Source organism: Clytia hemisphaerica, unplaced genomic scaffold (genome assembly GCF_902728285.1).
Source record: "Clytia hemisphaerica strain Z4C2 unplaced genomic scaffold, Clytia hemisphaerica genome assembly, whole genome shotgun sequence".
NCBI classification, from domain to species: Eukaryota; Metazoa; Cnidaria; class Hydrozoa; order Leptothecata; family Clytiidae; genus Clytia; species Clytia hemisphaerica.
Window position 1 is genome coordinate 1,283,536 of NW_027103417.1, and position 26,219 is coordinate 1,309,754.

A 26,219-nucleotide genomic window follows, 5' to 3' on the forward strand; every position below is an offset into this window, starting at 1 on the left:
TCAAAATATCCAATGAAATAATATCTGACATTCCGATGGCGGATTGGCGGCCACCCACGCTAAAGCCCTAAAGGAGCGGACCAAAATCCTTGACGCGGTCTTGCAAAATTCTGTAATCTAAACCTTCCAGATGTTGAAAATTTTCCCGAGCTTCAAAGCTTTAGCGTGTCGGATGAAAATTTCACAATCTGGATGCTAGATAACAATGAAATCGGCGGATATGCTGAAATTTCTATTCTCGTCTGACCTTCTAAATTCCAAAAAAATGTTTAAATAGCCGAAAATCTCAATAATGTTTCAACCCTTGATAGTAGTACATATATACATTGCTTCTATTTTATATTTCATGACCTTCAATAAAACAAGCATTTGACTGCAAAAAGTAGTGAACCAGCATTTTAAACAAACTCAATTATGTTCAGGAATTCGGGCCGTGTGAGAACTATATAGTAATAGGAAAGACGTTAGACGTGGCGTTAGACACCACGTTACATTCTGTGCTTTCAAAAAAGAACTCCGATCAAATATTTTTAGTCCATGGTATTATTATTAAAGGTCACTGATTATGCGCAGTTAAACAGTAACAAATCGGAACAAATCCATTTTCAAATAAGTTAATCATTCCATACATTTTCAGTGTAATATATGAAGAATCAGAAGTTGCTTGTTATTCAGTTCATTGAATTTATTTCTATTCAAACATTTTGGTCTCAACAGAGCACCATAGGTTCTCACGTGTAGGCTCCAAATCTATTAGAGTTTGAGTGTTATAGGTTTCATGGCGATATTATAAACAGAAAAGAATTAAGTCAAAATTTCAAGGGGTGCGGTGTTTTTTGAATCACCCTATCTCAGTAAAAATATTGTTGTAATGAAAATAAATCTATTCTTACTTTTCAACAGCTTCAATGTAGGTCATTTTCACCGAGCGGTCTTTTTCATTTCGGATGACATCGGTCACGCAATCTCTATAGAAATAGGACTGACAATATCCCATGATTCCCGTTCGATAATCGTTGATCCAATTCGGTGGCATTTTCTTAGCAACTCTCTCTTCCTGTAAAAAATTGAAAGTACATAACCAATATCTTGAGAAAAACTTCAGGAACGTTTTAACACAGTTCGGCCATTCCTGAGGAAGGCGTGTACGTTACGTCACGCTCATTGACTGGATAGGGCCAGTAGGGACCTAGGAGCACCACGATCCATGCAACATTTAATAGCACCCATAGAGGCGGTTCAATCGGGCATCGATACCAATCGTGTTTGGTAATTCCTCGGAATGGCCAAATAGCGTTTAATTTTTCATTTTCAACTTGCTTGATAGACATTCATAGCAAATTTAAAGTGTATATTACGCTAAAAAAAATCTGATTTCAAACATTGCTTATGGATTGAATTTCGCAAATCAGCGATCCTATGCAATTTCATGAGATTTATTCTCGCAAAAATGGCAAAAATTCGCGGATATTAATACAATATAGGTAATAAAAGCACGAATAAAGTTATGTTTAAAATGTTTAAAGTTATGATACATGACCCCAAGTTACGTCAAAAAAATGAACTAACCTTTTTATTTTGTGGGATTCCTGGGCGTTTTTCAGTGTTAAAGTCAACAGCATAAAATTCGATGTGTTCCGACAGCACGATATCTTCCCATATTGAAGGTTTGGTCCATTGATCGATTGCACAATCAACTGGTGGTTGTCTTTTATCGATCAATTCCCATAGTTTGTTGATAGAAACACCTATTTGAAGACACGTGAAAAAGTAATCAAATCTGAACTTTTTTCAAAGGGGTAGACTGAATTCGTCTGTATGCCTGTGTCAAATCGATTAACCACTAGAAGACCGGGTGCGCCACAAAAAAGTTTCTCCCTTTAAAATTAGTTTTCTCGAAATCTAAAATTTGTAAAAGAACCATTCTTATTTCATTGAAAAAGAAAAAAGATAAACTTAAATTTTGTTGTTCCATTTATTAAACTCAATTCATTAGATCAAAAGTTACGTTCATTTGAATAAAAAAGTAACTTTCAGCAAGTGCTCAAAAACGTTGAAAATAGACCTAATTTTTTAATTTAAGGTTTTTAATCTAAAGTTCAAATACAAAGCCTTGCACCTCATAAATAACTCAAGATGATGTTTGGTATACGTGTAGAAAACAATATTCGTATTAATTATAAGAGAAGGATCAAAGGTAAGTGGAGCAATTCAGAGTGAAAGAGTGACACTCTCACCTACCTTCCGGTAGATAGCTATCGAGAGAGGAGCCTGAAGAAAGCCATCGACTGCGGTCGCAGACTTACAAAAATCATACCTTCAAGTCCCTCTAAGGATATTTCACTCAAGGCAACGACAAACAAATCCATTCTCTTTTTTGGTCTCTCTTCTCATTTAAAATGATCTGTTGACGTCAGCATCCATTTCATCCAAATTTTATTTCGTTTTTTTTTAGTTTTACTCCTGTAAATAATTCAATGAAGCAGATTAAAAAGACAGTTAAAGATATAATCAGACTGAATCAGACGGTTTGAGATTTTCGAACTGTAGCTGTAGATTTATTTACTGTCATAGCTAACACATACTTATGCCCTGATTTCTTCCAAATTCAATATGATAACATGATTGCTTGAATAGTTCGTTTCACTTTTTACTGGTGTAATAGTGTAATTTTGTTTAAGGAAGCAAACTTGGAACTGAACAGCTCGGTTTTAGAATAAACTTTAGGAAATATGTGGAGGTTAATAGTCCCAAAGATTTAAAACCATCTGGTTATCACTTAGCTAAAAACAACCATATCTTTTTGATGCAATGGAAATGAAAAATGCAAAAATTCGAAACGTTTCCATCCTCAATGAGCTATAATGTTAGTACCCTTTTTCTCAGGTTCTTTGGGCATCCTCCATTCCTTTCGATCTACATGACAAAGACTTCATCTACATTAGACAAAGAAAACATCCAAAAATCGGTTGATATATTTGAAAAATCTACGTACATTTGTACCAAAAAATATCACAAACTGGGCAACTGCTTATAATACCTATTAAAAAATCAAAAACTCCAAAATTTTCTATAAAATTGTAAATGTGTAAAGTATGGAAATAAAATATATGACTATCAAATCCCTATGAAATGACCCACTACTACCTCTTCTAGAGAGCCAACATTATTTTATAATAGTTTGAGTAAAGAAAACGATTTAAGTTAATTTCATACTCAAAGTTTCATACCATCCAGGATGGCAATCTTCAGTGAAAATTTATTTTATAAAATAAATGAATCTACATGTATAAATTTTTAACATCTACGATTGACCTTTATGACTATGGATAGCTTTTGTCGTTGGTTTTGTTTGCAATATGAAGGATTTAAACCTTTTTTTTAATTTCGGCCACACTTTCAAAATTTCAAAATTATATAATATCACTTTCATTTGCAAAGTGAATATGGCTATAAATCTTTCTACCTAGGTTAACTGAGAAATGGAAGTATTCTGGCATACAAAAATAATTTAAATTTGCTAATAAATACCAACAAAATCTTTGATTTGAGTGTAGTAACGATCAAACAATGGCATTCTTGATGATTTGTCAATTTTGTAATTATCACAGCTTGTAGTCTAATTGAGAAAGAAAAGAGATTATATTTTCATTAAACTCAGCAGAGCACCAGGAAGATTGTTAATACATGCACTGCTACAACAATTTCACAAAAATAATATGTAACTTTTCTGTTTGTAATTTTTCTATTAGAACTAGAAGGAAGTGAAGTCATTACTCGAAGATTAACTCTAACATTCTCTGAGTACACCTATTAAAGCCTAGGATCGAATAACCTTGAATGTCAGATATCATCATCAATGCAATAAACTTCAAACATTATGAAGTTAATTCGACTCTGGTAAACTCAAAAAACATTTCCCCAATTTTGTAGCTTTTGTAGCAAGGGCGAATACCTGCCTTTAAAAGCTATAAAGATGAATACGAAAAAAGAAACAAGGCTAGATAAAAACTTGAGCCCTGAAGATTATTGATGATTTCTTTGCAACCATTATTTTGTTGCTTTTTACTTGTTCTTTAAAAGACAAATTAGACAGAAATACTTTTGAAGACAATTTAAAACCAATAGAAGGATTTAATAAATTAAGCCTTCTTTCCATACTTCTGTCTGATTGGCTGATTGATGCACATTGAGTACATCATCGTCATTTGCACGCTCCTCTTCAGGATAATCAAAAAATTCAAAATCATATTTCCCTCTGTACTTCTGATCCAGTTTGAAGATGTGGCCTTCGGTTGAAAAGATCCATTGTGATGCATCCTTATTGATTGGGTTATCCACATCAAAAAGCTGTAAAAAGAAGAAACAATTTGCAATCTCCCGTTCCTCTAGACGGCAGGAGATTGAGTTCAAGTTCAAGTGTTGTATTGATACGCTCACTAATACGGGAGTTTCATACTAGGCGATTCACTTAAAAACTCGAACTAAATAAACTAGTGACATGAGGGTTGATATCACTTACTCGAGAATTGAGACTTTTACCCAAAAATCGAATTAAAAAGAAAACATCATGAAAAGCTTTCCCGTTTACCTTATCGGCTCTTTGTACGACGGCGCTTATTACGCCAAAGCTATTTTTCATTTTTAGCCCTTTAATATGATCATTGGGGAAGCTGACATGGTTTCCACGTGTAGCAAAAAAAGGGTACACGCTTTGAAGCGAATGGATTCTAAAATAGTATAAACGCACCAGATAAAGATATTTGATGGTTTCACTGAGAAAGAAACTTTCCATTCGATCTTCCGTCGATTTATCTTCAACATCATGAAGTGTAGCATAACCACACCTGAATAAAACAATAATAGTTACAAAAACGGGCACGCTTGAAATCTTCTTAGGTTTAAAAATTTTCGCTTTTTATCATTAATGATAAAAAGTATAAAAACTAATAAAACCTATTGTACCAAACATAAACAAAATAAAATTATTAAGTATCAAGGTATGAACTGTTGCCATCGAGTCAGTGTTTAAATAAGCCACGAAATTTTCCATATAGAAGATCCTTCTAGATGAAAACGTCAAGCACAATAATCTTTCGATTTCTGACACTTTTCAAGATCGAAACCTTTGCAGCCATTTATCCTTGTATAGCTATCTCGTCAGTTTATTGCTTACAATCCTTGAGGATATTCAGTCTCAGTCAAACTCTTACAATAATTTCAAAAATATATTAACTTTTAATTCTCTTACTTCACTTTCGTATACTTATTCAAACTTTCAACAATTTCAGTGCCAACATGCAGGTAAAATGGATGTTTCGTAGCCTGCAAAATAAAAAGAAGGATTAGGTCAAAAACAGTAGTGAAGTTGCTTTTACCAAGATTGGGGAGACAAAGTAAGATAAGGTTTAAGGGAAAGTTAGGTCACGAATGAAGCCCGCGCAGAATTTCTCTTGGGATAATATTTCGTCCTTTTGGTAAAAAAAACTATTTACAGGGTGAAAAAAAAAACAGACAAGAAGTCAAAATCAGTACTATGAGAACGATTTTGGTTTCTTTCGTCTTTCAAACGATGTGGTGGCTATTAGGCATCTGCAGATAACAGACAGACAAAAAAAATTTATCGTATCTTATTTTCCTGGATGTTAACGTCAAACTATGTTGGAGAAATTGAAATTACCTGGTATAACAAATATGTAGATTCACTAAATTCAGGACGCAATGGATAGAATTTGACATCAGGAGCTTTGAGTTTCCAATTGAAACGTTCAGGTAGTGCACCATACTTTCTCCATATGGCATAATAAATAGCATGACTGCATATGGCTTCTTCAATATCTCCATGTAAAACCTGTATCAAAGAAGTTGAAAATGATTGTCAACAACAACAAAGTGCTCTACCGGAAGGAAGCCTTATAACAAAAAAAATCAAAGCTTTGTTTCTTTAAGTTTCATGCGTACAATCAGCGACATAAAAAATGTTGAAACTTGTTTAAAAAAAATTCAAATTTTTACAAGTCATAGGGTTGTAATGAGTCGTAAAATTATAGTCAAGAATGGAAACAAAAGGAAACAAAAAATGCTTTTCTCAAGGGTCTATGCAAAACTTATAATAAAAAGTAAACATTGGTAGGCTTTTATGAACATGAGGTTTACCCCCAAAGAAATTACACAGCCTAGGGAAGTGCCAAGGAAGTCAATTTATATCAAGAGTATGAACTTGATATGCATGGACGTATTTTTTTTCCATTATCAAAAACAGTGAAACAATACATAAAACAATGGAGTTTGAATGATGTAAAAATAAAAAATATTTGGGTCTTGGTTGCTAAATCATCACCTAAAAGGGTTTACTGGCAAATCATTAGCTTTTGATTTGACTTTAGCGTTTATTTCTATAATAATTTTTCGAACAATTTGAGTCTATTGATTTGATTGGCTATTGGAATTATTGATTACCCGCAATTAAATACTCTTTTAAATATATTTTTTTACGAATAAGTTCATTAATTTTTTTCAAGTTATATATTTTGATGATTGCACTTAGTACATTAAAGTTATGGCCAATCATAATATTTTATTTGGAATAATTTTTGAAATAAAGAATTTGCTAAAAGTAACCAGTTCCAAAACTTTACTTCTAAAATGATATGACTCAAACCTGTACACCAGTGAACACAGATTGCAAAGCATCAATCCACGTGTTCATAATTTCACCAGAATCCATGTGAACGTTGACATAAAGAGGTACTTCGCCTGTACCATTGTTGCACTTACGCCTCCTATGATGTAATATAGTATAATGTATCAATTTATTGATCATAATCTCTTAAGAATTTCTGAAAGAGTTGAAAAAATTCACTACATTTTCCTTGATAAGAAATACAAAAGACGTTTCCATGCAGAAATAATGAGGAGATGGAAAACTTTGAACGAAACAGTCAAAATCTAAATTTTCTTAGAAACTTATTCCGTGATGGAGAAGTCTCCGAGAAAAAGTCAGAAGGTTTTTATATTCCAAGGAAGAAAAGTTTCTTCTCAAAAAATACGGATGAATGAAGAAATTGTGAGGAAATTTCCCTTGAAAAAGGAAAATTAAATCTTTAAGATTTTCAAAAATCATTGTAAGTAATGTATGAGAAACTTTTTGGCTGTTCTTGGAAGGTATCAGCTCAGGGAAATGTATCAATAGCAGCAATAGAAGGGCTAGATACTTAAATATACAAAGATATCAGAAGCAGTCTGTTTTTAGAAATTTATTGTACATAATTAAAAATAGTCAAACCCCTTTCTCATATGTCTTTTTATTCTGTCATATATTTTATTGAATCGATGCAAATCTTCTTTCTGACCAAACAAAATGTAGCTCTGAAAATTTGAATTGAAAGAAAACGCATGAAAATAGGTAGTAATAATGAAACACTAAACCTACAAAAAGTAATATAAAGTAAAGAGTCCAATAGGAGTTGCAACGCCAGACTTTGACTATTCATTCGAGATATTTTCAATCTTGGCTATTATTTCCTGAACCTGAACCTTTTTTTTCTGGTCCTATAAATGACACTCTTTTTTTCAAAAAGTGTCAACATTTGCACTTAGTTGATCGGTTTAATACCTTAATGCCCTTAATTTTTGCGTGCCCTTAATTTTTGCGCACTACCACTGCGCGGAAATTAAAGGGTGCGCGAAAAAGGCCTGTTTTCGCGCACTAGGCCGCGCGAAAATTAAAAGGTGCGCGAATTAGCAAATAAGCAATTTTTATTCACTTATGGCTTTTCTAAGGATCGCCTCTTCTCATTGCTCCCGCCCTTCACCAAAAATAAAAGTATAGAAAGAAGAAAATAGGTTGGAAACAGATAAGTGTCCGCTAATTAGAGTGTCCGCCTTTTGGAGACCTTTTTATGAGGATTTGACTAGAAAATGGCCAGAAAAAAATATATAAAATATGTAAAGACAAACAAACTTTAGGATGCGCGAAAAATTTATAATAATAGGGGTGCGCAAAAATTAAAGGGTGTGCGAAAGGTCATTTTTAAGGGGTACGCGAAAATTAAAGGCGCGGAAATTAAGGGCATTAAGGTAATATCTAAACATGTCTTTGAGAGGAAATATGCTTTGTACTATTACGTATTAGCTAAAGGAAAAGAGAGAAACACAAAATTTCTACTTTTGTATTTGTTTTGATATTACACTTTTTTTCCAGACACCACGTGTATATTATTTACCTTGAGTAGATATTCATAAAACGAATCTATACCAGCACCCAAGCCACTCATTTTTCCGATCCACTCACCAGAATGAATATCTATAACATTTCCTGTAATATGAAACAGAAAAGTAATACAACCCAAAAGTATAAAGTATAAAGTATGTTATATTATATACAAGCGCCCAAGTATAGCTGGTATGTTCATTTGGTTGATACAGGTGGATCTTTACCCTTTTCCTTTTACGCTAGACGTCAGATATCGAATGCTTTCTTGGAGCACATAATTATTACCTATACTATGCTTTCAGTTACAAAGGGCCTAGATATTATAATTATCATTATCATTATTCAGGATCATGGTGGTAAATGCGTTTTCCATTACTAAATACTTGAAAACATTGTTTAAGATTACCGAAAAGCCCTGTAGATTTTGATTGATAACTCCATAATTCATCAACAACTTTCCTTGCTTGATATTCTATGGTTGGGTCGTCAAGAAGTCGACCAAGTATTCCGAACTCTAAGACCAATGTTCCTGCACCTGCTGTACAAGTTGATGTTGCACAGTTTGGTGGTACCCCACTTATGAGGTTGACCTAAAATGATAATAATGTTAATTATGCTAATATAGAATGTGTTTTCTGATCTCTTGTAAGAATTTGATACTAACTTTCATACATAAATTGCATTATATAATTGGAAGCAGATGAACACTGAAAGGTAAAGCATGTATAACTCTGCTTTTTTACACAAAAGAGAGGACAAAGTCAGTTTTTAAGTGAGTGTGCCAGAACAGCTTGTTGACATTGGTCAATATTCTAGAGAATTGCCATTATAAACGGCTAGACAGTATGTTTTGCTTTTACAGATAACTTACTCTCGGCCACGGGATACCTGTTTGGGTCCCTTCAAATGCAACCAACAGTCTATTCGCCAAATCATGTGCCATGTTCAGTAGTTCATCACCATAATCTTGAGGCCTTAATGACTGAAACTCTTTGGAGGGGCTTACAATCAAAAGATGTGCTGACAATAATCCTCCAAGAACTCTGGAGGAGAAATTGATTGCAAAAACAGATTTGAGATTCAACATGGTGAAGGTAAAAATTTTCTCCATAATTTTGTAAATCCATCCTTTGTAACTGTTTGCAGTAAAAAATTTTATTGGCCCTAGACAGCAACTTTATTTAGAACTGAATCTCAGCTAAACAGAATTCAGTTCACAGACTTAAAAGTTGGAAAATCGTGGAAAACATCAGGAAAGAGTCTGTTAGGAAAATTGTAAGTCACTTTCTCTTATTATATAAACAGCCCTTTTTTAGAACATATATATACCTATGAATTACTGATAACTCACTCATTTGTCTCTTGTGACCCTGGGAAGGCTGTACATACCTTATGGCTGCTTCAAAGATTTGTATTGTGTTATCAGTATTAAAATTGACGTTAGATATAACTCGACTGACAGCATTTTTGAATTCACTATGATTGCCAATAACCTGGATGTATCAAAGAAATCATCAAAAAAATCATCAACATAAATGGATTGGTGAAAGTTATTGAGTATATGAATATTTTATTAACATCTCTATATAAATTGAATATTGTAAAAGACTGAAGATAACTTGTTTTGTTATTATCAACATAAGAACATCCCAACTATTACTAAAAGACAGCATAAATTAGAATTTCTTACTGCTAATGTGTCCAAAGAATCGATCAATGTTAACGAATAACCTCCAAGAACATCATTGATATTAATATTGTCACTGTAACAATAAATTTTTCAAAATATTCTGAAACATCTGGAAACATTACAAAATTTAGATGGGGTCAAAATCCTAGTCACAAGACACTCAGTACCATTTTCTGATGGTATTTGAAGGGTGAGAATAAAATTTGGACAAACAATGATATGGAATAAGATCTTTTCTTACAACCCATTGGTGCCACTGGAATCAAAAGGTCTGGAATTGGGAGCACTCTGCTAAGTGCTAGTCACAAACCATATATTCTTAAAATGTGGGCATTGTTTATAAATGTTTAAAAACCAATTCTGTTAATTCTTTGATCACCGATCATTTGTTGAAATCAACAGAGCAATTTCTTCAGTTTCAAATCATAATTCTTCACTTAACACATAATAAAACTTACATATTCTCTTTGTCTGGACCACGCCCTGTACAAAATATGGGGTTTAATTCATCTAATGGAAAAGCATACTTCATGTAGTTATTGTAACCAAAATAAAACATGTCTTTGACTTTATTCTTCATTCTTAGTCGTTCATCCTCAGGAAAATAACTATATTGTTGGGCAAACAGTGGTAACTTATTGTAGATAGTTTGTTGACATGATTCTCTGACATTTTGTAGCACCAACAAGATAAATACAAAAATTGAGGGTCTTTTCAATTGCATTTTGATTTCTTATTCATTCTCTAAAGATACCTAAATAAAAGATCAGTTAATTTTAAAATTTACAAAGAAACTATTATAAAGAAAGTAACAGAAAAACAAAGTTAGAAAGTAACAAAACAGAACTGAAACAAAACCAATAACTGCACTGTCAATGTATGACAACCTAAAAGACTTCTGTCAAAAACATTCAAAGAACATTGAATTGAAATAATGGGTCACAGATTTGGTCCATCAAAAATTGTTAATCCTAAACACCCAACTGATTAGCTTAGGCATGCAGCTTTTGGCATAAAATTTATGTTGGCATTCCACTTTTGCGGATGCAAATAGGAAAATTGATGATGATTTGCGGCAGCAACAAAATGGACTATGGAACTAATCAAACACCATCACCACCAAAACTTTCATTAAAAAAATTAATATATTCTAATCAAACACTCTCAATTGTTTATACAATAGCAGTGCTGCAAATAGGGCAATTTCAGTTGGCCGGTAATTTTTCGAATGTAACGAGCAGGGGGTCTGGCGGAACCATCTTTGTAGTCATTTATTACAGATTGACTTATTGGATTATTAGATTGGCTAAACATAATTTAAAAGCTGTTACTCCTTTAATTAGAAGCGCTATTAAGTATTAATCTAAGCCTCTAATCTTCAAATTTTGACCGGACAAAATGAAAAACTGAGCTTCAGAATGGCCGGTAGAAACTTCGAAATGACCGGTAATTACCGGTCACCGGCCGTTATTTGCAGCACTGAATAGGAGTTTGATTCAGTAAAAAATCAGTAAAAAGTTTGATTAGTTTGATGATATCCAATCCTCACCTTTTCCTTCACTTGCAAAATTTATTAAGGCAAACATCATCCTTGAAAAATTACCATTTTTTAGGGTTTAACTAGATATTTATTCATCCGAAATAGTATGTCAGTAAAGCTCTAAACCCTCAGAGAAAATATATGAAAAACCAATATATTGGACTTTGTACCAAATACTGCACATTTGAGTTCAAAAATGGGGCAAAATACAGTTTTTGATGTTTGCAAAAAGTTCCAACATAGAATTCTTTTGAAATTTGGATCAACAAAAGGATTTTTCTACCTTATTGGAACTAATTTTTGCAGTAACTAATTTTTGCAGTCGAAAAAAAATATCCAAAAAGTTTTAATTTTCGCAGCTTTTTCATTCTGGTATTTTCGCGGTTTTGCCCTTTTTTGGACAAATAATTTCTTTCATTTTCCTAGGGATTTTTCAAATTTTTCGATATATAAAATTGGAAAAAATTGTGTTTCGCAGGAATTAATTTTCACAGTTTTTAACTCTCAAATTTTTTTACGAAAAACCGCAAAAATTAGTTCCAATAAGGTAAGCACGCAAAGAAAACTAATAATACAATCTACATATCAAAATTCTTTGGCTTAGCCCCCTGAACCCTGGGGGTTTCAAAGCACCCTCAGACCCCCAGCAACAAGAAAAATACAACAAGAAAAATTTTTCTATTCTTCCTTTTTTTTGTGCAAACAGAAATAAGAATAAAGAGCTAAGGATAATAAAAAACATGATGATCCATGGTGAAGCTATAATTGTTTTCTTCATTGAGAAAATAATTGCCAGATTTAATTTTGCCTACCCCATAAGGCGGTTCCAGGGTGTTCTGCAGAGGTGGTTATTTAAACTATATCCAGTTTCCAAACAGCACTTGTTGTTTTAAAAATGTTTCTAAATGGTAGCACTTAAAAGGGAAATTTTAATATGTTTGATTTTCAATAAAAGAGCAAAGAGAAAGTATACATTTTTATAAGCAAAGGTTGCTAAGGCTCAAGGGCACAAATTTTTAGATAATATAACCCTGGCAAAGGATAGCACTTGACACAGTATGCATTAATATGGTAAAATAAACCACTCTATTCAAGATTCTCCTGGTTTTTAAGTTTAGTCACTGGATACGAGTGCCCCTAAGAGGATCTTCGGTCCTAAATTGTGACTTTAATTTACTGACTGGTAATGACCCAATATCCCCTGAGAAATAATGTCGAAGAATGAGAAAAAACAACAATTTTAAGAACGACATATTTAGCCATCCCAAACTCCAACCTTGTTAGTGACTGCCACCCCTTGTATTCATTATTATTCTTAGTACTTTACACTGTTTAACCACTAATGGGAAGCAATCAGTAGAAGATGATTAATTGTCAATGTGTTGTGTCAACTTGTCAGAATTGTATTGTTGTAAAAGGAAAGATTAAAGAGGTATATAAAACTAGCCTAGTTTCTAATCCTGATATAGGAGTTTGAGAGACTGCCTGACTCTGGCTAGTCAGAGTGTCAGACGTAATGTCTAACCTCCGTTCAACGAGTTTTCACTACACTTATACGTAAACACCTAATTGTAAACAACTGTCGTTGTTTTATCAAATCCAATCAGATTCAAGTATTGTATTTCCTCTCGCAATCAAAACGACCATTTGTTGTTTCTGATTGTTTTGATAAAATAACATGTTCCAAACAAAGAGAAAGTTTGGTATTTTTAATTGCTCTTAGGAATAGCCTAGATGTTACTAATTTTACCTTTGATAACAAAATATCTTTATTGCCTTGGAAATACAAAAAGTCAAGCATGTTTTTACTGAGTTTGTTTGCAACTAAGCTAATAATATACATATAGTTGTAAAGTCAAAATTATACAATATATTACTATTGTCAACGGTCTAACTTGGGAAATATCGGACAAAACATGGGACTGCAATTCTGCCACCATTTCACCAAACCTCCAAAGACATTTAATTAACATAACTGCAAAGTATATGGATAGCAAATAATGTGAATACGCTACTCTCACCAGGTAGGCTTACTTTCACAGCTCAAAAAAAACAAATCTTTGCAACGAGAAATATGTAAATGTGATCACCCGCATTCACGCAAGTGTCTGAACACAGATATAAAAATGTCTGTTCTTCCATGAAAAATTGTGAGATCTGTTATCGACACTCGGTAACTTTGACATGTTAATCAATACTGTAACTGGTCTAATGTAAACATCCCTCCTCTAATTCCGTCACCCTTTTTATCAGCTGAAATTGAAAGAAAGTTTGAAACTGTTTTTCTTTGCTTAGTGGTCAGGGAAGAATAATCGTTTTTCAATCAGTGATTCAAGCTTTCATATTATTCCAGACTCCACAAGAAGGGTGTCGGAATTACAGTAGCGCATGCAAGAAAAAGCGGAATATAAAATAAAGAACACAGTTGGTAAAAGAGAAGAGGGTTAAACAGGCAGGTCAAACTGAGGTAGGGGTAACTAGTTGCGAAGGTCGCACGAATAATTGAGAATATAAAGGAGGTTAAAGAGAGACAGGGGTGCCTTTCTGTTACGAGAGAATTCAAAATTGGAGGAGGTCACGAAGGTCAAATTGAGACAGGGGCATGTGCTTAGAGAGGAGACGCAGTTATAGAAGAGGTCAAACTGAGGCAGGGGTGTCTTTTTTTACGAGGAAAATATATACAATTAGAGGAGGTCATATTGGGGCAGGGAGTCTTTTCGTTAAAACAAAAAGAGTAAAAAGAAAATAATTTGAGCACAAATGAACACCACAAAGCAAAGGCAAGGAACGGTCTTCAGAAACATAAATGGTTTATAATATAAAAAGAGGCATTTTTTTAGGTCAGCCCTTTTATTACAGTTGTCTAATTTTATTAAAAGGTAACTTTATTCAGGTCTTTAACTTTATCTTTATGAATGAAAGCAAGAAAGAAAGAAAGAAAGGAAGAACTCAAAAGGGTGGGGAAAAACTTTTGGAGATTGTTTGTCAATGAAGCTTCCAAAAGGTTTGTTTTGTTTCTTTCGGTTGACGGCAAACGCATTGACTGGTCTTTTTACCGGACTTTAGCCTGATCGGCAGTGGCTGGCCGCTTAGAAAGCTACTTTAAAGTGAAACGAGAATGGCCGAAGTAAAAGTAAAATCTTGGCCGCTAAAAAGCCGCTTTTCTACCGCTTTTTGGCCGATCAGTCTGGACCGGTCTTTTCAGGTACTTAAAATCGCTTGTTTCCGCATATTTCAGACGCACTTGCTCTATTGTCTTAAATCTGCCAGTGATTCCTTCTTCAAATTATTTACTTTTAAATGCTTTAAAAATTTTTGTTGTGATTATGGCCAGACGGTGTCATTCGAACAACTTCAAACAAAAATCGCAATCGAACCAATCGAACGTAATCGAATCTCAATCGAACGGCCAATTCCTGGGTAATATTCGATTGTGTTTGATTGCGTTTGAGTAAGGTTAGATTGGTTCGATTGATAGTTGAGCTATGTTCGATTGTTGAATAATCTTCGATTTTGTGCGATTAGGGTTATGTTTGATGAGTTTGATAAAATTAAATTGGATCACTCCGTTAGGGCTTTTTAGCGGGCGGCCGAGTGCTTAAGTACCGTACCAAAGCGAATAAAATCTATATAATATAATTGAATCAATCGAACGTAATCAAATACAATCGAAAGTAATCGAAGCAATCGAACAGCAAATCCTAGGTAATATTTGATTGCGATTCGATTGCCTTGTTCGACAATCGAATTGCAATTATAGTCATCTGGGGTAATTACGGGACGATTTTGACATATTTGGGCATTACTCTAAAAGTATTAATCCTAGAGATCCAATTTTTTGATATTTCATTTATCAGAGTATGACCTTTACACATGATTTATTACTTTTCCTTGAAATTTAGTAGATGCTCCTGAAATTATTTTAAAGGTGTCCCATAAATACCCCGCATTTTGGGGTACGTAATTACGGGACACCCTGGGGGTAATTATGGGACAGGTATAAAATGTTATTGAAAAATCCAGATATCTTTCCAAAAGGCTATGATATTTGAGGTTTTGCATCCACTTGATGACTTCAAATCCAAGTTCTATCATTTAAAGGACTTTCAACAAAATTAGTGACAGTGTCCCATTTTTACCCCAGCCTTTTTCCCATTTGGGGGTAATAACGGGACACTTCAATCAATAATATTTCTATAGAGCAATCTAGACCAACTGAAGTATATTTAGATGCAAACCTTTGCAGGTTTTGAAAGACTTAGAGTGTAGTTATGATTCCATTAAACTAGAAAATCAAGTTTGTAGTTTTCTTATAAAAAATAAACACTTCAAACTCAAACTTTAGTGTCCCATAATTACCCCAAGATTAAGATTTGACTACGGGTAAATATGGGACACACTTTTTAGAGATAAGGTGCCTTGTTTGATAATGTCACTATTATTATGATTTCAAACCATAGTATCTTGATGTCAGAATTCAGTCAAAACATAATCAAAGTGATTGCAGTTCTTCCTGACACTAAAGCTTGAAAAGTTCATTCTAAAACTAGAAAATTGATTTTTATGGTGACATGTGAAACTTTTGTTAGAATAATCTAACTAGACATTTTTCTAGCAGCTAGAATAGACCTTTTCGCCTTTCCGTCCACCATCTTGAATTGTATGCAAAAATACAGGAACGAAAATGCCGTGGTTGGATTTAGTTGGAATGTATGCAAAACATATGCAAGTTTACACAAAGATTAAAAAGACAACAAAGCATCTTATAAATAAATATCATAATCATTAGAACAATAAAAGATGGAATTTCTTAATCCAAAAGGAAATATTTACAGAACAACAAAAGCCTTTTAGGAATTTGTTCTTAAAGACATTGCATATTCTGTTTTCATGCCATTAAAAAATTCCACGAAGACGGAGTACACACATCAAACTTTCAAAACACGCAAACTGAAAGCAGTAATTATGACGTCACACTTTATCAATGTTTTGATTTGATCATTTGGCGGCTCTATTCCCAGGAGAATAATTTGCCGTCAGCCGAATAAGGATTATTTTTTACCTTCGCGGGTGATTTTTCAGTTTGAGTTTCTGTCTAATGTTATGGTCTTTTGAAGTGCTTGTTCTAAGAGATGAGTGAATATAATTGTTTTTAGTTTTCAAGAGAAACAAATTTAATCTTTCTTCTACAAGATTACACTTTAATATAATGCCAATTATGCATGTAAGTTTTTATTTAATACTTTCTTTTTACATATGTTTTGCATACTTTCTAACAGGGGGGGGTCTTGCAGTTACTCCTTGACACTATGTGGAGTAACTGCAATTTTGGACATTTTCTACAGACACCACCACCCTTGCAGTTATTCCATAGTGTACTAACTGATTTTACCCTCAAAATTGGTGTACACCACCCCCAAAAATCCCAAATTTGGCAATTTTTTCACTGAATTCCTCATTTTTCATACCATTTTACTGGGTATGTCTTATTAACGACCGTTCAAGAGTTAAATATCTCAAACATTTTCCAAGTTTGTTAAAATATCTTTCATGCCTTGATTGACGAAAAAATTTTGTTATTTTTTTTGACTTTTGAAAAAAATGTTTTGAATTTTTTTGCTTCTGGAATTTTTAAAAACCTAAAATTTTAAGTGAAAAATTGAAAAATGTGCTCACTTAGTACACCATATCCTACCAAAATCGACAATTTTGCACCGATGTTGCAGTTAGTCCACTGGTGGAGTAACTGTTTTCCCAAATTTTGGTTTATATACCACCACGGTAGTAATTGTCATAGTGTTTATATAATAACTGCATGACCCCCCCCCTGTTTCTAAGGGAATTTCAGCACGGCAATTCGGCCACCATAATTTTTGCATACAATTCAATATGGCGGATGGAAAGGCGAAAAGGTCTACGACTATCTCCAAAATCCTCTCCATCTCCAGGCGGTGTCAACCAAACCCTATCGAACCGATTTTCGTTATCGAACCATTGAACTTTATCGAACATAATCGAACGATAGCTGTTCGATTACCGAACCCAATCGAACAGCTATCGAACTTTACGAAAATTTCTTGATAAGTTCGATTTAGTTCGATGGGTTTTCTTTGTTCGATGAAGTTCGATTGATGTTTGATGAGTTTGATTTAAGTTGGATGTGGTTCGATGGTTGTGTCGGATTGATTCTACTTTTCTTTACCTTTCAGAAAATTACGAGGTTGTTTAATCAAAACACAGGCACCGTATGCTTCTTTCTTTAAAGAAAGTAATAAAGATTAAAATCTTTTTTTTTACAAGTTAAACGACCAAAGAGCTTGTAAAAGCTCCAGCTTGTCTAGATGGGATACCGTGAGAAAGGGTAACTCAGGGGGGGGCACGCAGTTACTACAAGACAGTATGACACTTACTACCGTGGTGGTACTGTATTCAGAAGTTATGAAAACAGTTACTACACAGTGTAGTAACTGCTGTTTGGGGTGGTGCCAAACACTAAAACTAGCACTTTTGGTGTATTAAGTGCTTATATTTTAATTCTTTTTAAAGAACTTTCAAAAATTTTCACAAAAAATGAATTTTTTTGTGAAAAAATTCTTTGTTAAAAAAAATATTTTTGTTATAAATGGACGAAAAAAAAATTGAAATTTTTCTCAGACCCAACTTTGAAATTATGCTTTCCCTAATTATCATTAAAATGTTCTCAACAGCTGTTAACCAAGTTAATTAAAAGAAAATCTAGCACAAAAATGGCTTTAGGTTGAAAAATAATCGCAATTTAGGGTAATTTCAAGCATGTTTTTGATGATATCACTCAAAAACAGGGGTGGTACCTGGAAATCTTTTCTGAAAACAGTTACTACCAAGGTGTAGTAACTGCAAAGGGTGGTGGTCCTGAAAAAAAGTGTTGAAAAAGCACTTACTACACATCATGTCTTGTAGTAACTGCGTGCCCCCCCCTGGGTAACTTGCATCAGTGGAGGCTAACATGCATAGCCCTCAAATGAATGACCTGGCTGGTCATTAAAATAAACATACGCAGCTCCGCTCGCAGCTCTACTCTACCATTTTTGTTTCGATTTATTTTCGTATTTTAATGACCAGCCGGGCCTTTCATTTGAGGGCTATGCATGTTAGCATCCACTGATGCAAGTTACCCTTTTTCACGGTAGATATAGGATGGTCCGCGAGAATGGCCTGTGGGCGGCCGCCAATACGCCCTCGGAATATAAATAAAAAATTGGGCGGCAAGGTATAAATCGATTTAATCGAACCAATCAAACCTCATTGATCTTAATCGAACTGATCGAACCTCAATCGTATTCATCGAACTGCGATCGAACTGTAATCGTATAATCGAACAGTCATCGAACTTTACGAAAGTTTTCCCGGTTCGATAGGTGTTCGATTGGGTTTGGTAATCGAACAGCTATCGTTCGATAGGGTTCGATTAAGTTTGATTAGTTCGGTAATCGAACAGTTCGATTGACACCGCCTGGCCATCTGAATCTAAATTTATAATAATAGCACCATTTTAGGGGTGTCCCGTATTTACCCCTTAATTTTAACTGTCCCGTAATTACCCCAGATGACTATATTCGATTGCGTTCAATTGCGTTCAATTGATTCTGCATTCGATTCGTTCGATTGACACCGTCTGGTTATGGGATGGTGAAAGTTTGATTTATAAACTTCTTGGCTTGGTTGAAGTATCAAAACACCAGTTTTCAGAATGTCAGGAGTCGCCCCTGAGTAGAAAAGAAAACATTTTTCTTGCAACCCCTGAAAATGGCGAGTGTACTTGTAAAAAATAATTCCGCCCTAACCTAATAATAGCTGGGGGTTTGGGGGGCGCTATCTATAGCTCCCCAACGCCGGCAACGGGGCAAAACACAACAAACTTGTTTGTTGTCAAGGAGATAAACGGTAAGTGAAAATACAGGCCAGATATTAACCGTCCCCGACCTACGAAGACGTGCTGCTGGAGTTTAAAAAGTGGACTTTGTCAGATATGTATGAATGTTTGGTATATTTGGGACCCACCCTGCCTTTCACAACGAACGAACGAAAGAAACGAAAAATCAGTTCAAAATGAATCCTTGTCTTAAGTCAGTCAGGAACAGTCGCCTTATTAGGAGACGCCTCCTGATTAGGAGACGTCTCCTGATTAGGAGACATGTAGGTCGCTTGGGGTCGCTTGATAGGAGACCCGTCTCCTAATTAGGAGACATAAAACTTTTATCTCAATTTTAAGGGCTTTAGGCTTTTCCGCGCATTTTGAAACTAGTTTTAATGGAAAGAGCAGCCTCGAATTGGTAAAGTTTTAAAAAAATTATCAAAATTTCTCGGTGCAATCGATCACAATCCTAATATAAAGCACTACAAGGAAGCCCCTCTTGATTTTTTTCATGTCCGCCATTTTTTTTTTTGAGACGCTTTTGTTCAGAAGACAGATTCTTACTTCTGATTGGTTCTTATGGATAATTAGAATTGTGTTGTGATTGATTCCACCGGTGGATTTTTCTGAAAATCACCATATGGAATCAATTTTTTGTACTCTTTCCATTGGGAGCAATCAAATCATGCGCAGTTTGCTCGTTCACGAGATAATTACACCCGTCTCCTGATTAGGAGACGTGAACCTCCTGATTAGGCCAGACCCGATCAATCGAACTTGTCGAACCAATCGAACAATCGAACTCCATCGAACTCCATCGAACGATTAAAGTTCGATTAAAAAAATTAATCGAACTCTAAGATTTTTTAAAAGATTGTGAGTGTTCGATTAAGTTCGATCAATGGGTTTTGGTTCGATCAGTTCGATAAACCAATTTTGTTCGACAAGTTTTGTGCTGCCCCGCCACCGTATATTATCTTCTTTTCAAAGCCAAATTCGGAATGTAAATCGAGAAATTACTTCCGATAACGGATTACACACTTTTCCTGATAGACAAATATCCGGGTACAATAAACGTCAAGCGGTAAAGTCCGGGATCTGTCGAAATGGCAATCGCGTGCCAGGACAAAGTTTTTGCAAGCGAGGGAAGATATGAGGATTTAATATCATCGAACTAATCGAACTTTTTACTGACCGAACTAATCGAACTGCTATTGCTTCAAAAATTGTGAGTGTTCGATTAGGTTCGATTAATTTTTTTAATCGAACTTTAATCGTTCGATGGAGTTCGATTAGTTCGATTGTTCGATTGGTTCGACAAGTTCGATTGATCGGGTCTGGATTAGGAGACGGGTCTCCTACTAATCAGGAGGCGTCTCCTAATAAGGCGACTGTTCCTGACTGTAATTGCTTGATGGGATATGTTAGCTATTCTATGGCCCATGAAATTCAGAAGACTTAATACCTTTCATTGTTTCATTCACATTTGATATTTTAGTGTTTCTGGGTTTTAGTAGTACGAACGTGTTGTTTTGCTTGCGGAAGAAAAGCACGTTCACTTTTTTCGGATTCCATTTTCTTTGTAGCTCAACAGCTTTGGCTACCATTTTGTATTCGACAAGTTTCGAATAAATTATGCATAATTATGCAGATGTAATTTATTACTGACGTCATTAAACTTTGTTATGTTTCTAAGGAAACCCGTATTCGCTATTGTTCTCCTTGATAAGGAAACTCTGTGATTGGTCGATTTTTAGCCAAGTAACTGAAGGAACAAATATTGAAAAGAAGCCTTCGTATGAATCGGTTGTCATCCAGAGAGAAAGGTGTTTGTTGTGGAAAAATAAATCAAGTTTCTAAGTACAGGATACGAGATTCTTACTCTGAGAAGTACTTCATAGAACAGATGGAACGTACGTTTTATTATGTTAACAGCTACCAGGTCTAATTTGTTTTTTATGTCGAATGATCCTTTAATGACTGGTGCCAAAGATACGATTCACCACCATTCAGACAGCATGAGAGGTCACGGCGAAGTCCTGCCTCCATTGAAAGCATCTACGAAGGGTTCCATGACCAGATTGAATCAAGACTCGATCGGACATTCACTACCTCACTTGGGTTCTGTTCAAGTTCAACAACTTTACGATGAAGATGGTACTGCGAACAAAGGTAAATCAGAAAAAAGACCCTTACCAACAGTTTCAAATAATATCAACAATAACAGCGGCAGTGTCACTAATAACAACAATAACAATACAAGTAATCACAGGGATACAAGTTCAGCAGATCGACAGTCAAGCATGTCAAACGACTCATCAAGGAGTAAAGGGCAACCTTTAACTCCAGAGAGAGCAATGCAGCTGTACATGCACAAGCTATCTTCATTTGAACATCATGAAGTCTTTAATTTCCCTCAAGTTTACTTTGTTGGACCCAATGCAAAGAAGAGACAGGGTGCAGTTGGAGGTGCAAATAACAATGGATATGATGATGATCAAGGATCCTACATGTTGGTCCCTCATGATCATATTCAATATAGATATGAGGTTTTGAAAGTAATCGGAAAAGGTAGTTTTGGTTCTGTAATCAAGGCTTTTGACCACAAAACTCAATCCCAAGTTGCGCTGAAAATTATTCGTAATGAGAAACGTTTTCACCGGCAAGCTGCTGAAGAAATTAGAATCTTAGAACATTTACGTAAACAAGACAAGGAAAATAACTTTAATACCATACATATGTTAGAGCACTTCACCTTTCGTAATCACACTTGTATCACATTTGAGTTATTAAGCATCAATCTCTATGAGCTGATAAAGAAGAATAAGTTTCAGGGCTTTTCTTTGCAACTTGTGCGAAAATTTGCACATTCTATGCTTCAATGTTTGGAAGCTCTGCATCGTAACCGAATTATCCATTGTGATTTGAAACCAGAGAATGTTTTGCTAAAACAACAGGGTCGAAGTGGTATAAAGGTTATTGACTTTGGGTCTAGTTGTTATGAACACCAGCGCATTTACACTTATATCCAGTCTCGTTTTTATCGTGCTCCAGAAGTTGTTCTTGGTGCAAAGTATGGTATGGAGATTGATATGTGGAGTTTTGGTTGTATCTTAGCAGAACTTTTAACAGGTTATCCATTGTTCCCTGGTGAAGACGAAAGTGATCAATTAGCTTGTGTCATTGAATTACTTGGAATGCCACCAGAAAAGCTATTGACAGCTTCAAAACGTGCTAAAAACTTTATCAGTTCTAAAGGATACCCTAGATACTGTAGTGTTAATACCATGCCTGATGGAAGCACAGTGCTATATGGGGGAAGGTCAAAATCTGGAAAAAACAGAGGACCACCTTCTTCAAAAGACTTTATTACAGCTTTGAAAGGATGCGATGATCCCTTATTTATTGACTTTCTTAAAAAGTGTCTTGAGTGGGATCCCTCCCAACGAATGAAACCAGCTCAAGCACTCAGACATCCATGGTTACGAAGGAGACTACCAAGGGCTCCTGTTGATCCTAACGCTGTTACAAATCACCATATTAGTGAGAAAAATAAGCACAACAGACAGAATTCTGCAACAATAACTGTTAATAAATTACCGCCAACACATCCCCCATCATCTAAACATCGCAGGAGAACAGCCGAAAACATTTCAATTAATGATCAAAATGCAGATTTGAATCCAAGAACTATTTTACCAAAAATTGTTGGGAGATGAGGGGATATTAATGGCTTTGAAATGCCGTAAGAGATTTAAATTTTTAACTTGGCAAATATGATATTTTACAGATACCTATATATATTTATGCTTGAACAACTCACATACATACTTTAAATTTTCAGTTTTATAATTTTTCAGCTTATTACTCATCTGGTAGATTTTGCTTGTTCTTTCTTAAAGCTTTTTCTAAAAGACTTCTCTCGGCATTTAGATAAAAAGCAATTATGCATGATGAATGAGATTACAAAATAATAGTGGTAGGAGAGGTGATTATGCAATCATTTTAATAAGGAAAATAATATTGTTTCTTGCTGTTTCGAAAGCAAATGTAAATGTCTGACTTTGGGGTGATTTCAGAATTACCCAGATTTGTTTAAACTTTTTTCAAGATTTTCAAGATTTTTTAATTCAAATCTTCAGATTTTGCAACGATTTGAATAAATGCTTGTTGTATTATATAAAGATTTATCAAAAAGAATAGCTTATTCAACTTTCATAAATCTTTAATATGCTGCTACTTAAATCTAATGCATTCATTCTGTAATAAATCACATTTTTAAAGAAGTTCAGGTATTCATTTGTCTTATGACATCCAGTAGTTATGAAGCTCAAAGTCCAATCTAGTGAATTTTCTTTTGAGACTTTCTGTGAAATGAAAGCAGGTGTAAGCTGAATACAATGTAATACAACTAGATAGATTTTGAGTTTTTTTTATTTTCCTCTATTCTCAAGAAATTAATCTCATTCAGCTATGCTGATTGTTCTTACTTCCGAAGGTCTTTTGAATTAATACCTTTGAAAATTGGGGTTTTTGAAAAAATTGTACACACAGCTTTTAAATAAGGTCTCTTTAAATATTTACTGGTCTACATTTTTATCATAGTTTCTGTTTTTTATCATCCTTCTTAATTTTTATGGATTTTACCCCTCTTCATCCTTCTGGGGGTGTTTTTTCCTTTTCATTTTCTACATTCATTTTCTATATCAAAAAAGGAAGAGATATAAAGGAATTAGTCTCTCTGTAAGATAATCAATGTTTTGGAAAGAAGAGTTTTCTTTGTTTTGTGCGCCAAACATCTGCTACAAAAATAAAACTTCAACATGGAAAAAAAACTTATTTTTTCCAATTCAGGTACCATATTAAAATATAAAGTTTTCTTTTGACCCCCAACATCTTTTATTTTCTTTTTCAAAGAACATTTTTCTTTTCAAATTAATAATTAAGCAAAAGAACTTTTTAAAATTGATCTTCTTCAAAGCAAAATGAGTATTTTACCCTTCGAGTTTGTTATTTTATTGGTTTTTCTCATTTGTCTGGTTCCATAACCTTTCACCAAATTCAGACCTCAGTGTGTATTATAACAATTTTTTCATCAACCCTGGGAAGTATTTTTAGAATTTGTTTAATATTGGATAAATTTTGGGCCCGCATAAATATCTTTATAAGAAAACTTTCATGAAATTCTGTTTGCATGTGCTTGAATTCGTATTTGAAAGTTTTCTTATAAAAAAGAAAGTAATATTTCATGTCATACTATTTTTTATTTGGAAGTATATATTGTAACATTTTATAGAACTTCAAGTTTGCCTTTTTCAAAAAGGGGGCTTTTAACACATTTCCAAAAGCTATATTCTTTCTCTATTTAAAGAAAACAGATCAATAATCAAAGGTATTATTTTGACAGAGCGCTAGGTATTGACAATGATTAATAGATTGAACTGTACTTATGACATTAATCTCTTGTCGTTAAGGTCAGCTTATTATTGTAATGAAATGTTCAAATTGACCTCTAAATGCTCTAGAATTAGTAAACTTCAACAATAATAATCTCTTGTTTTTGGAATGTGTTTAACCCCTTGTAATTTTTTTCTTTCCTCCTAATTTCTCAACAATTTCAAAACTGTTTTTTATTACTGTACATTGATGAGCTTTGAAAATTTTTCTCATTTTACACATTAAAAGTTGTTTCTCACAAATTGAGAGAAGGGGAAAATATGTTATGTGTCTGCTTATGTAAAAGTGTCTCAACCTGCAATTTGTCAGACTTTTTTTAAATAAGTTAACAAAAGGGTTGAAATAATCTCTAAGACTTTTTTATTTCAATCAATGAAAGCTTTTTTTAAGTCATAAATAGACTTCTTAATTATTTTAGAAGTTTTAATGTATATATACTATATTATTATATTATAGTGAATGCAAGGCAAAAAGATAACATGTAAATTAGTTTTTTGCAAGAGATATGGAATAATTTTCTCTCTTAAATATTATATGTATATAATATGACTCAAAAAGTCGAAATATTTTTGTCTCTCGGTCAATTTTCTACTCTTTACTTTTTTGGCCGTGAAAGGTTTTGAGAGAATTTTTTTTGTGAAAAAATCTCATAATTTTCATTTTGAAAATCTGATCTTAATTAGTTATATAAGACTTTTATGAAAATAACTTTTCGATCAACTTGTAAAAAAAAATTTCTTCGAAGAATGAACAAAAATTTATTCAATATTTTGATTGCTTTTGCAGAACCAAACCAAAATACCAATATACCAATATAATTTCAAACTTTATCTCTTCTCAGTTCATCATTTAGCTAAATACTTTGTAACTTTGAATTGGAAACGTGTTTTTGTTTCATTTTAGATTTCGTGTCTGTAAAGCAGAATCAATTAAACCTCGACCAGAGATAAAGAACAACTCGAGGTCATCTTTTTGGACCAGTGTTGAATGACCTCACTTAATATTTAACTGTAACAGGTTAAATCTTTTTTCAAAGTGTCTCGTCAATGATTGCTGAGATTTCTTCCCTCCGATCCCTTCATTATCACAACAGATTTAAACTAATTTCGGAACAATCTTCTAAAATAACATACTCCTCGAGGGGGAAATCCCTACTTAGTTGTGATGAATGAACAAACTTTCTAATTAAAAAGCAACAAACACAATTTTTTCTAAACTTAGAAAACCCTAGCCTAAAATAGAAATATTGAATGAAATGATAATTTTGATTCTCCATTGAACAACACAGCCAGTGAAAGATGACTTCTTTTTAAAATGACAGGAAGTGACAGGCTTATTTCCGGCTCCCCCTCACGAAAATTTTGCTTTGGTTTTGATATTCTTTAATGAGAACTTTCATTCGCTGTTTCCATTGGGTTGGTTT

General features: G+C 33.9%; 3 protein-coding genes across 3 annotated transcripts in view; 1 reads left to right on the forward strand and 2 right to left on the reverse strand.

The window, feature by feature from the left end:
- The window catches only part of LOC136797725 (general transcription factor 3C polypeptide 1-like), a 63,218-nt gene extending 60,753 nt beyond the window's left edge, over positions 1-2,465 (reverse strand). The window contains exons 1-3 of the mRNA XM_067054311.1: positions 2,318-2,465; positions 1,570-1,748; positions 894-1,057 (exon numbers count right to left, since the gene is read on the reverse strand). Coding sequence (XP_066910412.1) covers positions 894-1,057; positions 1,570-1,748; positions 2,318-2,369 — 395 coding nt within the window. The 5' untranslated portion in view covers positions 2,370-2,465. The remainder of the gene's footprint in view (positions 1-893; positions 1,058-1,569; positions 1,749-2,317) is intronic.
- A 492-nt stretch (positions 2,466-2,957) lies between these two features.
- Positions 2,958-10,655, reverse strand: LOC136797710 (ER degradation-enhancing alpha-mannosidase-like protein 1). Its single transcript, XM_067054294.1, has 13 exons — positions 10,364-10,655; positions 9,906-9,978; positions 9,605-9,708; positions 9,087-9,258; positions 8,622-8,805; positions 8,226-8,317; positions 7,286-7,368; positions 6,662-6,782; positions 5,681-5,851; positions 5,252-5,325; positions 4,751-4,847; positions 4,162-4,350; positions 2,958-3,619 (listed from the first exon to the last, which is right to left on the reverse strand). The coding sequence occupies exons 1-13, from the start codon at positions 10,627-10,629 to the stop codon at positions 3,521-3,523; spliced, it is 1,725 nt and encodes a 574-aa protein (XP_066910395.1). The 5' UTR covers positions 10,630-10,655; the 3' UTR covers positions 2,958-3,520.
- Positions 10,656-21,102: 10,447 nt separating this feature from the next.
- Positions 21,103-23,203, forward strand: LOC136797709 (dual specificity tyrosine-phosphorylation-regulated kinase 2-like). The gene has a single exon (XM_067054292.1). The coding sequence runs from the start codon at positions 21,265-21,267 to the stop codon at positions 23,056-23,058; it is 1,794 nt and encodes a 597-aa protein (XP_066910393.1). The 5' UTR covers positions 21,103-21,264; the 3' UTR covers positions 23,059-23,203.
- The last annotated feature ends 3,016 nt before the right edge of the window (positions 23,204-26,219 follow it).